This window comes from Natator depressus, chromosome 4 (assembly GCF_965152275.1).
Source record: "Natator depressus isolate rNatDep1 chromosome 4, rNatDep2.hap1, whole genome shotgun sequence".
NCBI classification, from domain to species: Eukaryota; Metazoa; Chordata; order Testudines; family Cheloniidae; genus Natator; species Natator depressus.
The window spans coordinates 138,622,534-138,638,844 of NC_134237.1; the positions used below are offsets into that span (position 1 = coordinate 138,622,534).

The 16,311-nt window shown below is 51.5% G+C and overlaps 1 protein-coding gene across 1 annotated transcript in view; it reads right to left on the reverse strand.

Moving 5' to 3' along the window:
• The window catches only part of ATP6V1B1 (ATPase H+ transporting V1 subunit B1), an 83,732-nt gene that overhangs the window by 30,126 nt on the left and 37,295 nt on the right, over positions 1-16,311 (reverse strand). The window contains exon 3 of the mRNA XM_074950193.1: positions 5,620-5,718. Coding sequence (XP_074806294.1) covers positions 5,620-5,718 — 99 coding nt within the window. The remainder of the gene's footprint in view (positions 1-5,619; positions 5,719-16,311) is intronic.

Here is a 16,311-nt window from a genome sequence, read left to right on the forward strand (position 1 = left end):
CGCCTCCATTTAAACCTACCATCTCCCTCATGTCTTACGGTGTAAAACCTCCGGGCTGCCGGACCACCCCAGTGAGATTTCTGTCCCTTTTCTGTACACTCACAGACACGGCTGGCCTGGAGAACGATGGGGCTGTTGAACAGAGATGACTCTGTAATGCTGATACATAATCAGTACTAGGGTCGATTTTAAGTAGTGGCTGGTGATCTCGGCCAGCACGAGGGATTGATGTGGGGCCCTCTAGAACTAAATACACAAATCTCTATGACATGGGCGAAAGAACCCACCTCTCCAGCTGCAATCCTGTGACAGATTCATCTCCTCCGTGGATCAAGTGCAGAGGGGGACAGGTCACACACACTGACCAGTGGGTCACTGTTCCAGAAGGAGCCTGATCCGTAGCTACTGGTGTAGCTGATACCAGTGGCGCTGGTCTGATTTACACCAGCTCGGGACCTGCCCCCTAGATGTCCCTATGTAGACTCAAAAGCAGGTCACCTGTACATCCCTGCTCAGCAACCCTTCCTTCACCAAAGGACAGGGTAGCGCTCTGCTTGTTCTCCTCTGGGCGCACAGCTCTGTGCTAGCCACGAAGCACCCGGGGTCCTTTGCTTTCTAGCTGCTGCTATAATTCTTCTCTCTCCCAAGCTAAGCAGTGTAGGACCAGATCAGCACTTGGATGAGAGACCCTGAGGCAAAAATCCAGGTGCTGCAGGCAGTGGAGTGTGTGTCTCAATGGGTGGCGCTCTTGAGCCAAGGCTGAACTGGAGCCACTTTTCAGGTTTGACTCTGGGGGGCTCAAGCCCTTGCAAGCTATGAAAGTCCTCAGCCAGGGATCTGCTGGTTGCGTCTGTGTGTGAAGAGCCAGGCTTACTCTCAGCACTGCATGAGTGCAAACCACAGCTCCCCAACCCGAGCTGTGTCTTCAGTACAACACAAACCGAGCCCCTAGCAATCCGACAGGAAGCCAGCCCCTGTCGTGATTTGAGACACAGGAAATGGAAGTTGGCGTCAGAATATCCTACTCCTCTCTGCATTAAATACTCAGTGCCCCGGTCACCAGTGAACTTTGAATCCTCAGCGCTGCACTACAGACCTTTGCCATGTGAACAAATGAAGAAACATCAGCTAAGAAGTCGACCACCTGCTAGGGGAGAAAATGGCACATGTGTTGCTCGCATGTAACGAGCTGTATTTCCTGCGTCTCAAGAGTTATCATCAGACCAGCTATCCTGCTGGGAAGTTCAGTAGCGTATATGAGACACACACAGGCCCAGATTCTGCAACGAACTCACCATGGGTGAAGGGGTTCACTTGAGCAGAGCCAACTTCAGGATCAGGGCCATATTTATGTATCACGCACATATATTATATAAACATTATACACTGGTATTTACATGCAATTTCTTTAGCTAAGAGATCACTGCAATTTTCCATTCGAACTCCTGCCATATGAGAATAGTTCTTTTAAAATTGCTTTAAAATATAGATTTGCTTAAAGAAGGCAGATCTAAAGATCCCAGCAATTCCAAAATGAACCAGGGAGAGGCTGGAATAAAGAAAGCATAAAACAGTCTCATTAAAGCAGTGGAGGTAACAGTCGGGTGGTTGAAGGGCTGTGTTTTCTCCCAGCTCGCTAACGAGATCCTACCAGAGCAGCATGCTCTAACAGAGAAGGGAATCCAAAGGCACTTTGATTGGTATAATATTTGCCACCATTTGTATTAATTAACCTCCCGACCGCTGCTTTAATTAGAGCCGTGTGGCCCCTTGGAAAGGACTGGACTGTGAAAGAATGTGGCACATTCAAGCAGGCTCATTCATACATCTGCAGCTGCGGCAGCAGGGAAGAAAGGAAAAGGCTGCCCTACCCCAGTGCATGTGTGTGGGTCAGGCCCTTCCTAAGCCGCTTCTGCAAAAGACTCAGGTTTTTGGAGGCTGACTCCCTAATAGGATTAGAAGGGCACTGCAAAGGTCTCTGCGGCATTGGAGGAGTGAAGTTTCGCAGCTCGCCGGCAGAGGTCCCAGGCAGGTCAACTGGGTAGCTACCTTGTTTCATTAGGCTGAGCTCAAGGCGTTAATGATTCGAGAGGGACAAGCCGGGAGGGAAGCGGGCTGATTGGAAAGGACAGGGAGTTAGATTACAAAAGGTCAGGATGCTTTCAGAGAAAACTGTGACTTTTATTTTGGACAGACCTTGGTGCCCCCATGGAGACACACAGAAATCACCCACATGGATCCCGGTGCAGGATCAGGGCCACAGGGCGAGACTTTTTGCGCCAGTTGTTGCGAGGGTGAGGGGTAAACTGGTGATTGTCAATGCACAGAGTTTGCTGTCTGGGCGGAGGGGTGGGGGGCATGGGACCTGAGAATGGCATTTCCAGGGACCTCCAGCAGGGGTCACTGGAGAGGGAAAAGCTCCAGCAGGGCCAGGGCCAAAGGCGCATTTTAGGGGGCAATGAGCTGACGCAGCGGGAACTGGGGAACAAACCAGCTGTGCCCATGGAATTAAAGGCTGTAGCCTAGGCCATGCACACAACGGCGGCAAAGTCAGGTTGCAGGAGGCAACTCTAATTCCGGCATTTCCTAACTTTTCAGTGCTTGACTTCGCCACCTTAATGCTGCGTTTTAACGTAGTTTTTCTTGTGTATTTCCTGGATTTTTGAAAAAAAACAAACAAACTGAGAAAACAGGAGTGCCAGCTTGTGGAACCAGGCGGGTACCCACAAGGGTCACCGGAAGGGTGCAAACCGTTAGTTCCATAGCACAGGCCTCTGCCCCAGAGCAACTGACAGCACTAGTAGGTTGTCATCCCCCACATGAGCCAACCACTAGATGGGGAAGAGATACACACTTTGCCAGTGGCTGGCAGCAGAGGGATACTGAGACTCAGGAATCCTGGGTTCTAGTCTAGGGTCCGAGGGGAGCATCTACTCTAGTGGTTACACAGCCCCTGCCCTGCCTGGCCTGACTCCTCATACTCCTGACCCTTCCACCCCCATCTCAAGTCCTCATTCCTGTCCCAATATCCCCCAGCTCCCTGGCCCCCTTGGCTCCACATCCCCACCCTCACTGGTTCCATGGCCCAGCAGCACACCCCAGCTCTTTGTCCCAATCAACCCAGTCCCCCACGCCCACCCCCTTGGCCTCTTGTCCCAGTTCCCTCAAACCCTCAGCTTCTCTTCTCCATGCTGCTCACATGGATCTTTGTCCCAGTCTCACCCACCATTTGTCTGGCCCTTTGTCCAACCTGCCCTCCCTCCACTGCCCCAAGACTCCTCTCCAAGCAGGCTGAGTCCTCTTCTCCTTGCTGCCTGGGTGCCAGCAGGGGGGTGGCCTTTGGGAGCACAGGAGACAAGTCCCTGCTCCAGAGCATGAAGCATTCTCAACAAAATGCTTAAGAGTTTTATTAACATGGGCAAAACAAGGGATTTTTCCTTAGTCTTGTTCTGAGAAACAGCTGAACCATTTTTGCTGGGGGAAAAAAAAACTTCAGCTGGAGGCAGAGGCTCAGCAGGGAAAATTCCAGCCCAAACGGTTAAAGTTTGGCAAAGTTATAAGCCGCTGACAACGGGGTGTTATAACAGGAAGTGTTAACTAGAGGCTCTGCTACTGCGCTGCATACAGTCCTGTAACCCTCCCCGTCCCCCTGGTGCCGGCCTGCTTGTACGCCGAGAGCCAGTTGCAAGGGTGGTTTTGTGAGTGTGATGAGGCTGCCTCATCACAAGGAGCTGGAATCAGACCCCCCCACCCAACTCCTTTCTCACAGAGACACCGAACAGCCAGAGACACATCGATTCCAAGGGCAGACGGGACCACCGTGATCATCTAGTCCAGGGGTCGGCAACCTTTCAGAAGAGGTGTGCCGAGTCCTCAATTATTCACTTTAATTTAAGGTTTCGTGTGCCAGTGATACATTTTAACATTTTTAGAGGGTCTCTCTCTCTCTAAGTCTATATATTACATAACTAAACTATTGTCGTATGTAAAGTAAACAAGGAGGAGGGGCAGGCACGCTTCATTTAAAATTAAATTAAAATGCTGATCTTACGCCGCCGGCCCATGCAGCCCACTGCCAGCCTGGGGTTCCATTCACCTAGGCTGGCAGCGGGCTGAGCGGGGCCTGCGGCCGGGGACCCCGGCTGGCAAGTGGCCGGCAGCCAGAACCCCAGACCGGCAGTGGGCTGAGCAGGGCCAGCGGCCGGGACCCTGGCTGGCAAGTGGCCGGCAGCCAGAACCCCAGACCGGCAGTGGGCTGAGCGGGGCCGACAGCCGGGACCCCAGACTGGCAGTGGGCTGAGCGGGGCCAGCGGCCGGGACCCCGGCTGGCAAGTGGCCGGCAGCCAGAACCCCAGACCGGCAGTGGGCTGAGTGGGGCCGACAGCCGGGACCCCAGACTGGCAGTGGGCTGAGCGGCTCAGCCTGCTGCCACTCAGCCCGCTGCCGGTCTGGGATCCCGGCCCTGCCCACATAGAGTGGGTACCTACCTTCTCCCTGGTTCTAGGCCATTCTCTTCCTCTCTCTCTGCACTGAGCTGAGGGTGGGAGTGCACTGAGCACAGGGCTGGGGGTGAAGGAGCAGGCTGGGGGTTGGGGTGCAGAGTCTGGCCAGGAGCTAGAATGAGGGAGGGGGCTCAGCCACTCTTGTGCCACCGTGGGTACAGAGCCTGACTTCCCCAAAGACACTCGCAATCCAATCTCTGCAGCAGCTGCTCTTACGGCCCTGCCCCGAGGGTGTGTGTAAGAGGAGAGGGGAACTGAGGGTAGGTCTACACGTCAATGGAAAACCCAGGGCTGGCCCGTGCCAGTTGACTCCGGCTCGTGGGGCTGTTTCTGTAAAGTAAAGATGTCTGGGATCAGTCTGGAGCCTGGGCTCTAGGACCCTGCAAGGTGGGATAGTCTCAGAGCTCAGGCTCCAGCCTGAGCCCAGATATCTACACTGCAATGAAACAGCCCCGCATTCCGAGCACCGGGAGCTGGAGCCCGGGTGACAAGTGGCTGTGTAGACACACCGTGACCAGGTAAGTCCCCTGCACTCTCACAAGCTCATTGGAGCAGGGGTGGTTTTTCACTATGGGTTTGCGCAGCGCCAAGCACAATGGGGCCCTGATCTAGGTTATGGCCTAGAGGTGCTACCATAATACAGATAAATTGGTATCCTTCTCAGTTTCCTGAGTCATCCAGTCACTCTGACAATGTGCTTTGCAAAGAATGAAACTCATATGGAACCGAACTGGGAAAAGGAACCCACAGAGAATACAATACAGGTGCTCAGCAGCAGAATGGGCCGAGTGAGTTGTAGTTGTGGTGTATTGAAACCTGTGTTAAAACGATAAGCTACCACAGTGAGTCTCAGGGATTTTCGTGGTCTGTTTGCAAGGAGGCATGCAATCCAAGTTTTCAACACAGAGCCAGTCTAGAGCAAGGCGGGTAAATCCTGCCTTAGGGAGCAGCCTGCTTTGTCTCTATCTGGTTTTGGCTCTTGTGTGTTAAGGGTCTGGGTTTGAAGAACCAAAGTCACGTTACATTGCAAGCTTCCAGCAAGAGGATTTCCTGGTTTTAGCTACCCCCCCGTGTGTATGCCGTGAACATAGTGACACACTGCGTGCTGGGCACTCACCTGCACGATGGCTTTAGACCCCACCACTTCCAGGACCTGCCCACTCCTGTTGGTGCCATTGGGAAGGGTGAAGTTGACAATCTCGGCATACTGGGCAAACTGCGCAGAGAGAAGCAAGGCTGGGGTTAATGTCCGAGCTGCCGCTGTCCTGTGGGAAGCAATCCTGCCCTGGCTGACTTTTCACACCACAACCAGACTCCAGCGAGCTCCCCACATTGGTACAACTGTTGTGTGATGCCTGGCTCCCTCCCTAGCTCAATGGGAATGTCAATCGGAGAGCCTGGGCCTGAGTGTAACCCCTTGGGCTGGCATCCCCTGGCCCACACTCCCAGCTGAACGATCAGAAATATTTCTATGTGTTCCTTTGGCAGCAGGAGCACTGCCTGGGTGCTCGCTGCTTCGGAACACGGCCCACACTGTGCCTACCTCCCATTCCTTGGTCCACACTTTCAAGGGGCTCCTCGGCTTCCCCATTGCCCCTTCATGCTCATTTCTTCCTGCTCTCTTCCCCTCCCCCTGACCAAACCTCCTGCACCTTTGCATCCTTCCCCTGTGCCCCTTTATGCTTCCTGCCATGCGGCCCCTAGGCCTGGAGCTCCCTCCTGCCCCGTCTGGACAAATGTCTCTCTTCATTCCAAACCTTTCTTCACACTCACACCTCACATTAATCACTTCTACAGATAAGGCACCAGACTGGGACTCAGCAGATCTGGGGTCTATTCCCAGCTCTTCCACTGACCTACTGCAGGACCTTGGGCAAGTCCCTTCATTTCCCTGTGCCTCAGTTTCCCACCTGTAAAGTGGGGATAACAACAGTCCCTTGTCTATTTAGAGTGTGAGCTTCCCCACCTAACTGGGGTGCTGCAAGGATAAATTCATGAGAATTTGTGAGGGGCTCAGACACTGGGGCAATGAGCACTGCTGGGCAGCCCGTAGACAAATAACTGGTCAGTCATAGTTATTGGCTGATTGCTATTTAACATTTGAGTATGGCACTCCTGCCACAAAGCCTGTCAGCGGGAAGCCATCGAAACCATGGCTGCAATAGATGGGGAGCCCAGATGAGACCATTGCGATCAGCCAGTCTGACTTTCAGCATGACACAGGCCAGAGAATTTCACCCGGTGATACCGGCATGCAGCCCTAGAGCTTGTCATTGAATTGCTGGCGTAGCCTCCAAGACCTTAGCCACTTGGTTCCGAAGCACTCAGCTCAACTCTGAACTCATCCCTGCGGTCTCTTTATTGGTATACGGTCAAACTACACTGGAGCTGCCAAGCCTCAGGCAGAGGGGGTGGGTACAGGGCAGCAAAGTTACCCAGCTAACCTCTTCCTTTCTATCCATTTGCACATCACCGTGTGTTTACTGTACACTGCATGACACGTTGCTTGGTCACTTTGTAGGAACCAATCTCTGTACAGCATGGTCTGGCCACGCACTCTCCATGCACGACCTGCTCTTTACCTCCTCTTATGTTCCAGGCTTATCTTACCCACTGGTATCTTGTCCATTGTCAGTGGCTCCCTGATCATAGCTAGTACAGACATTTTGTTCTCAGCCTGGTGCTCCATTTACTTCCCTCATCCAGTCTCCCAAGAAATGAGGCCTCCCTCATGTCCAATTACTCATCAAGCCAGGCCTACATGAACCAGAGTAGATCTTTTATGCAGACACCCAGTCCTGCTGGGGAAATGCCCAGCAACGGAGAAGCTACAGCTGTCCCAATGGTATGTTAAGTAGGTTGCTGCCCCCTCTTGTATGGCTAAATATGGGGAGTCCAGAGTTGTCAACGCAATGATAAGAATGTCCCTGCACACACACACTATGCTTGTGAGCGGGGATTGAACCTGGTACCTTCGGCACCAAAAATGCAGGCTGCAGCAATGTGGGCTGAAGGCTTATACTAGTGCTATGGGGAAATGTAACATGCGAGCCACCATTTATATGGCTGTGTTGTTAGACACGCTCATCCCAAGTGTCTGGAATAATGGGAGTTCAAGTCTTGTCTGAAGTGCCATTTTGTGCCGAACCGAGGCCATAGGCATATGCGGAGGGACCGTCAGCATCAGACATCCATACTGTTGTGCCTTGCACTAACTGGGGCGCTGTCCGAGCTGTAAAGCTGTTCTTGCCCCTGGGACTGGCCCCATGTCAGCATCCTAAGCAAGGGTCACCAGTGTTTCAGCAGCAGTAAGGAGGAGGAAACGGAGCGCAGGTAGGAACCAATTCCTCTTGACCATTAGTGAGAGTTGGGCCCCAAACTCCCCTTTGGGCCTTTGAAAACTGACCCCAACGTTCGCTCCTGCACAAACCCAAGTGATTTAATTGCTGGCAGATTTAAACAACTTTTCTCTTGCCTTTAAGGCCAGCTCCCACTTAGAGCCAGGGGCCATTTGTGGCAACTGGTGTGGATTAAATTGGCCTGGAGTTCCATCCGCGCCAGCCCGGAGAGAAATGCCCGGCATAAGACGTCCAAACAGCTAAAGCTAGCAGGGAAATTGGCTCCGAATCACGGTCTGCGCTTGGACCTTCAGTCAATGCCAGGCTGGTGAAACCCGCCACATCTGAAAGCTTCTCCTTCTCCACAAAGCAGGGAGAGGATGAGGGCGGGTGCAAAGGGCAAGCTGCCCCCCTCCACTGCCCTGCCCTCCCATAACCCCCATTTTGAGCAAGGGAGTAATTCACCTTCTGGCTACAGCTATATCCCCCGGACTAACACCCATGTAGTTACACCAGGGAAGGATATGTACCATGGTCACTCTCTACTGACCTGGCTTGGATTAGAACCAAGGATCACGTCTACATAGCACATGCAGATTGCAGTGCGGGTAGGCTTTAATCTAACGAACCCAGGTAACACTCATAGTAGAGACGTGGCAGCTCAGATGTCAGTGTGGGCCAGCTGCCGCAGTACAAGGCTGCTGGGGACCTGGGTACGTACTCAGGTTGCTAGTCGGCTGTCATATCTTCACTACTGTTGTTACCCATGCTAGCTAGGTTAAAACTAGCACAGATATCCCATTACGGCACCCCCCAACCCCACTTTTGCTTTCTAAGCTCTGGCACTGTCCCACTGTCCTTCCCTAAAGTTGCCAAATTGTGTAAATTCCAAGGGATGGGCATTTTGCCAAACCTCCAGCAGCCCTGCTCCATTTCCCTTCCTTGGACGCACCGGCGACTGGCCTGCTGGCTTAGCCTCAGCCAGGACTGTACAGTTTCCCTGGCTACTGGGCATCTACGCCTGTGAACTTTGGACTTTAAATCTCCAGTAAAAACCTTCTTTTAAAACAAACAAACACGTGGCCCAGCTCTTTAACTGATCTTATTCATTTCCATCCTGCACATGTCAGAACGAAAGGCACTATCGCCATGATCCATGATGTTGCAATTGATAACAAAGCATTTATTTATTACCAGGCATAACCCTTCCTCGGGATCCAGGGGCAGCTACATAAGGCATGCAGCTTTCCTGGCTTTAGCGTTGGCCGCTTTTAACTCGGGAGCTGCCTTATTGCCACTGAAGAGAGCCTGGACAGCAGGGTTCCAATAACAGTGAACTCACTCAGACAGGTGGGTTCGATCCCTGATCTCTAGAAAAGCACTGAGATTGGTGACAAACACAAACACCCAGTCCCGTGCCCGAGCCAGAAGATCATGCCCCCATCACTGAGCAAACCGGAAGCAAACCGGGGCCTGGTGTGAGGGGACACACAACTCCAGTCCATCCATGTCCATGGAGCTTATAGCCGGGCTGAATCTGCTCTGAAAATGCAGGATGACACACATCAGTGTCCACTAGAGGTCGCTTTGTCAAACCAAGCGACGGTATTTCCCCTGTCTACTAAAACCTCCGGGTGGCAGTAGCTACAGACAACAGAGCTAGTCAGTTTGCACAAGGGATGGAACGGCCTGTGTCCACTGGTGTCAATGGGGAGGAATTTCTTTCAAAGACCACGGTGTCATGCCAGAGTGTCACTGCGGAGTCTGGCCTTGGGGAGATACAGGCATTTTACATAATGGGGATCACAGCCATATAAATCTCCCCCCTGTACTTTCCACTACACGCATCCGATGAAGGGAGCTGGAGCTCACACAAGCTTATGCTCAAAGAAATTGGTGAGTCTCTAAGGTGCCACAAGTCCTTCTGTTCTTTTTGCGAACACAGACTAACACGGCTGCTGCTCTGAAAACAGCCACAGAGGTGTAGGTGAATACCTACATACACAGTGAGAAGGCAATTATATAAGAAAAGAAATCTAGCTGCCTTTGCAGGGTGGCCTGTTAAGGGGAACACCACTATTTACCTCTCTCCATTCTGAAAACAGACCATTTATTCTTACCCTTTGTTTCCTATCTTTTAACCAGTTTCTGACTGATCCAAGAAGGCCAACGGCATATTGGGCAGTATTAGTAGGAGCATTGCCAGCAGATCGAGGGAAGTGATTATTCCCCTCTGTTTCGCACTGGTGAGGCCACACCTGGAGTATTGTGTCCAGTTTTGGTCCCCCCACTGGAGAAAGGATGTGGACAAATTGGAGAGAGTCCAGTGGAAGGCAACGAAAATGATCAGGGGGCTGGGGTACATGACTTACGAGGAGAGGCTGAGGGAACTGGGGTTATTTAGTCTGCAGAAGAGAAGAGTGAGGGGGGGATTTGATAGCAGCCTTCAACTACCTGAAGGGGGGCTCCAAAGAGGATGGAGCTCGGCTGTTCTCAGTGGTAGCAGGTGACAGAAGAAGGAGCAATGGTCTCAAGTTGCAGTGGGGAAGGTCTAGGTTGGACATTAGGAAACACGATTTCACTAGGAGGGTGGTGAAGCGCTGGACTGTGTTACCTAGGGAGGTGGTGGAATCTCCATCCTTACAGGTTTTTACGGCCCGGCTTGACAAAGCCCTGGCTGGGATGATTTAGTTGGTGCTGGTACTGCTTTGAGCAGGGGGTTGGACTTGATCAGTGGTTTTCAAACTGCGGGTCGCGACCCAGGACTGGGTACAGTCAGGCACTGCGTCGCGGTGGCTCCGGTCAGCACCGCCGACCAGGCCGTTAAAAGTCCCATCGACGATGCTGCCCGGCTAAGGCAGGCTAGTGCCCACCTGTTCTGACACCGCGCTGTACCCCAGAAGTGGCCAGCAGCAGGTCCGGCTCCTAGGTGGGGGGGAACATGTGGCTCTACACGGTGCCCCTCCCCAAGCATTGGCTTCGCTGGGGGGGGGGCGATGCCTGCAGGCGAGAGCTCCACTTCCGCACCTCCACCTAGGAGCCAGGCTGCTGCTGGCCGCTTCTGGGGCACAGTGCGGTCCACGGTGTCAGGACAGGCAGGAAGCCTTCCTTAGCACCCCCGCTGTACCGCTGACCGGGAGCCGCCTGAGGTAACCCCGTGCCCCAACTCTGCATCCCAACCCTGTGTCCCAATCCCCTGCCCCAGCCCTGAGCCCCCTCCCAAACCCAGAGACCCTTCCTGCACCCCAAACCCCTCATCCCCGGCCCTACCCCAGAGCCTGCACCCCCAGCCCAGAGCCCTGACGCCCTCCCCACCCCAACCCCCTGCCCCAGCCCTGAGCCCCCCCAAACCCAGAGCCCCTTCCTGCATCCCAAACTCCTCATCTCTGTCCCCACCCCAGAGCCTGTAACCCCAGCCCAGAGCCTGTACCCCCAGCCCAGAGCCAGGCCCTCCTCCCACACCCTAGCCCCCTGCCCCAGCCCAGAGCCCCTCCCACACCCTGAACCACTCATTCCCAGCCCCCCCTGCAGCCCTCACCCCAACCCTCTGCCCCAGCCCTGAGCCCCTCCCACACCCCAAACCCCTCATCCCCAGCTTCCTTGGGTCACGAGCATCAACAATTTTCTTCAACTGGGTCACCAGAAAAAGAGTTTGAAAACCACTGGACTAGATGACCTTCTGAAGTCTCTTTCAATCCTAATCTTCTATGATTCTATGAAAGAACCTTCCTTCTTGGCCCATGACCCCTTACTTTGCTTAAGAGCCTTTGGTGAGGGACCTTGTTAAAGACTTTCTGAAAATCTAACTACACTGTATCACCCTTGTACACGTTTGTTGACTCCCTCAAAGATTCCCCAACAAATCATGTTCATCTCTGTGCCTGATAATTCTGTTGTTTACTATAGTTTCAACTAGTTTTCCCGATACCGAAGTCAGGCTTACCGGCCTGTAATTTCCGGGGTCACCTCTGGAGCCTTTTTTAAAAATTGGCGTCCCATTAGCTATCCTCCCGTCATCTGGTACGGAAGCTGATTTAAATGACGGGTTACATACCCCAGTTAGTGGTTCTGCAATTTCACATTTGAGTTCCTTCAGGACTCTTAGGTGAATCCCATCTGGTCCTGGTGACTTATCTGTGTTTAGTTTATCAATTTGTTCCAAAATCTCCTCTAATGACACTTCAATCTGGGACCGTTCCTCAGCTTTGTCACCTAAAAAGAATGGCTCAGGTTTGGGAATCTCCCTCACATCTTCAACCATGAAGACCAATGCAAACAATTCATTTAGTTTTTCTGCAGTCTCCTTATCGTCCTCGGGAGCTCCTTTAGCATCTCGATCATCCAGTGGCCCCACTGATTGTTTGGCAGGCTTCCTGCTTCTGATGTACTTAACATGTTATTTTTTTTTGCTGTTACTTTTTGAGTCTTTGGCTAGTTGCTCTTCAAATTCTTTTTTGGCCTTCTTAATTATATTTTTACCTTTCACTTGCCAGAGTTTATGCTCTTTTGTATTTTCCTCTGTAGGATTTAACTTCTAATTCTTAAAGGATGCCTTTTTGCCCCTAACTGCTTCTTTTACTTTGTTGTTTAACTATGATGGCAGTTTTTTGGTCCTTTTACTATGTTTTTTAATTTGGGGTATATTTAATTTGAGCCTCTATTATGGTGTTTTTAAAAAGTTTCCATTCAGCTTACAGGGATTTCACTTTCTGTTCAAGAAACTCCCTGAAAAAGCACAAGAACAAATCTGCACAGACACACCCCTAGAACCCCGACCAGGGGTATTCTATCTGCTTCCCAAGATCCATAAACCTGGAAATCCTGGACGCCCCATCATCTCAGGCATTGGCACCCTGACAGCAGGATTGTCCGGCTATGTAGACTCTCTCCTCAGGCACTACGCTACCAGCACTCCCAGCTATCTTCGAGACACCACTGACTTCCTGAGGAAACTACAAAGCTTCGGTGATCTTCCTGAAAACGCCATCCTGGCCACTGTGGATGTAGAAGCCCTCTACACCAACATTCCACACAAAGATGGACTACAAGCCGTCAGGAACACTATCCCCGATAATGTCACGGCAAACCTGGTGGCTGAACTTTGTGACTTTGTCCTCACCCATATTATTTCACTATTTCATATTTGGGGACAATGTATACCTTCAAATCAGCGGCACTGCTATGGGTACCCGCATGGCCCCACAGTATGCCAACATTTTTATGGCTGACTTAGAACAACGCTTCCTCAGCTCTCGTCCCCTAATGCCCCTACTCTACTTGCACTACATTGATGACATTTTCATCATCTGGACCCATGGAAAAGAAGCCCTTGAGGAATTCCACCATGATTTCAATAATTTCCATCCCACCATCAACCTCAGCCTGGACCAGTCCACACAAGAGATCCACTTCCTGGACACTACGGTGCTAATAAGCGATAGTCACATAAACACCACCCTATACCGGAAACCTACTGACCGCTATTCCTACCTACATGCCTCCAGCTTTCATCCAGACCACACCTCACAATCCATTGTCTACAGCCAAGCTCTACGATACAACCGCATTTGCTCCAACCCCTCAGACAGAGACAAACACCTACAAGATCTCTATCAAGCGTTCTTACAACTACAATACCCACCTGCTGAAGTGAAGAAACAGATTGACAGAGTCAGAAGAGTACCCAGAAGTCAGCTACTCCAGGACAGGCCCAACAAAGAAAGTAACAGAACACCAGTAGCTGTCATCTTCAGCCCTCAATGAAAACCTCTCCAGCGCATCATCAAGGATCTACAACCTATCCTGAAGGACGACCCATCACCCTCACAGATCTTGGGAGACAGGCCAGTCCTTGCTTACAGACAACCTGTAGCAAATACTCACCAGCAACCACACACATCACACAACAAAAACACTAACCCAGGAATCTATCCTTGCAACAAAGCCCGTTGCCAACTCTGTCCACATATCTATTCAAGGGACACCATCATAGGGCCTAATCACATCAGCCACACTATCAGAGGTTCATTCACCTGCACATCTGCCATCATGTGCCAGCAATGCCCCTCTGCCATGTACACTGGCCAAACCGGACAGTCTCTACGCAAAAGAATAAATGGACACAAATCAGATGTCAAGAATTATAACATTCAAAAACCAGTCGGAGAACACTTCAAGCTTCCTAGACACTCAATTACAGACCTAAAAGTTGCAATTCTTCAACAAAAAAACCTTCAAAAACAGACTCCAATGGGAAACAGCAGAACTGGAATTAATCTGCAAACTGGACACCATTAAATTAGTCTTGAATAAAGACTGGGAGTGGATGGGTCATTACACTAACTAAAAACTATTTCCCCAGGCTAATTTTCCCCCTACTGTTACTCACACCTTCTTGTCAACTGTTTGAAATGGGCCATCCTGATTATCACTACAGAAGTTTTTTTCTCCTGCTGATAATAGCCCACCTTAATCGATTGGTCTCGTTAAGAGTTGGTATGGCAACCCCATTTGTTCATGTTCTCTGTATATATATATCTTCCTACTGTATTTTCCACCGCATGCATCTGATGAAGTGGGCTTTAGCCCATGAAAGCTTATGCTCAAATAAATGTGTTAGTCTCTAAGGTGCCACAAGTACTCCTCGTACTTTTCGGACTGTACCTTTTAATTTCTGTTTAACTAGCTTCCTCATTTTTGTGTAGTTCCCCTTTCTGAAATTAAAAGCTACTTTGGTGGGCTTCTTTGGTGCCTCCCCCTCCAGGATGTTAAATTTAATTATATCATGGTCGCTATTATCAAACAGTTCAGTTATACTCACCTTGTGAACCAGATCATATGCTCCACTTAGGACTAAATCAAGAATTGCCTCGCCCTTTGTGGGTTCCAGGACTAGCTGCTCCAAGAAGCAGCCATTTATGGTGTCAAGAAACTTTATCTCTGCATCCCGTCCTGAGGTGAGATGTATCCAGTTAATATGGGGATAGTTGAAATCCCCCATTACTATTGAGTTTTCTATTTTTATAGCCTCTCTAATCTCCCCGAGCATTTCACAGTAACCATTACCATCTGGTCAGGCAGTCGGCAGTATATCCTACCGCGATATTCTTATTATTCAAGCACTAAATTTCTATCCATGGAGATTCTATGGTACAGTTTGGTTCATTTAAAATTTTTACTACATTTGACTATGTTTTCTTTCCCATACAGTGCTACTGCCCCACCCTCACGACCTGCTCTGTCCTTCCTGTGTTACCATGTCCCATGGATTATCATCATTCCACCAAGTTTCTGTGATGCCGGTTATATCCATATCCTCATTTAATACCAGGCACTTAAGTTCTCCCATCTTAATATTTAGACTTCTAGCATTTGTACATAAGCACTTATAAAATGTGTCACCTTTTAGCTGTCTACCAACACCCCCCACCCCCCATTTGCTTAGCATAGGATTTAGCCAAACACAAACTAAACATGATTTTGCATGTACAGTATTTGTGCCACATACCATGGTTACTTTCCAGAGTGGCTGCATCATATCATCCAGCCCGTGGGGAGAGCTCTAAGCAGGCAGCATGTGCCAAGGAGGGAAGGGGACAGAATACAGGGAGGGCTCCGAAAGGACTGTACCGCTCCCTTGTTCTCTGCCCAGCCCAAGAGGGGTTTCAGCTGTGCTGGGACAGGCCGTCCCTCCTCCCCTTGATGAGTGTTAATTCAGACCCAGGGCCCACCTAGACCCCTCCTCCATGCAGGCTCCCACCCCTCTGGTTACAGGCCACCTGCAGCAGGTGCTGCTGGACAACCCGTACCACAAACCAGCTGTTCTGGTGCTGGGCGCAAGGCTCTGCTCCGGGGGGGCGGGGGGAGGGAGGGCACTGCAGGGCTCCCCCTTGATCCGTCCACACCAAATGGGCTCCAGTTGCAAGATCCATGACCCCCGCACCCTGCAGCTCCCTTCCCTAGAAGCTCCCTTGGGATCTCAGGCCTACGTCCTCCAAGACATTTAGGCACCGCCACCCCGTGGGAGTTTGGCATCTAAAAACCTTGGAGGACCAGTGCCTGAGAGACAACCTAGCCCTTCTCCCTCTCCCGTGTCATCTCTGGGAATAGGGAGCTTCAGGACACGCTAGGCCCCCAGAGATGCCCTGTTCTCCTCCTCCCCTCACTGCACCTGGGCAGGGTCCGGTTCAGCCACTCGGGGGCCCTGGGCATGACGCAAGGACTCCAGTGTCTCTGCTTCCCTCTTAAAGTGGTGGTGGGAAGGGGGCCCACCCCTTCCCAGAGAGCCGCCCTTTCCCCCAGGAGCATCAGGGACAACAGCTGGGGTTCATTCCCCCTGCCCCGCCCACCCTCAGGGGAACAGGAGCAGAGGTAGCAGGGTGCCTGCCCGGGACTTACCCCAACAGTCAGGGGTGTAAGTGTTCGGGTGAGTGCCCCAGGCCCACTGTGCTGCTTGCAGGCTCAACTGCTGG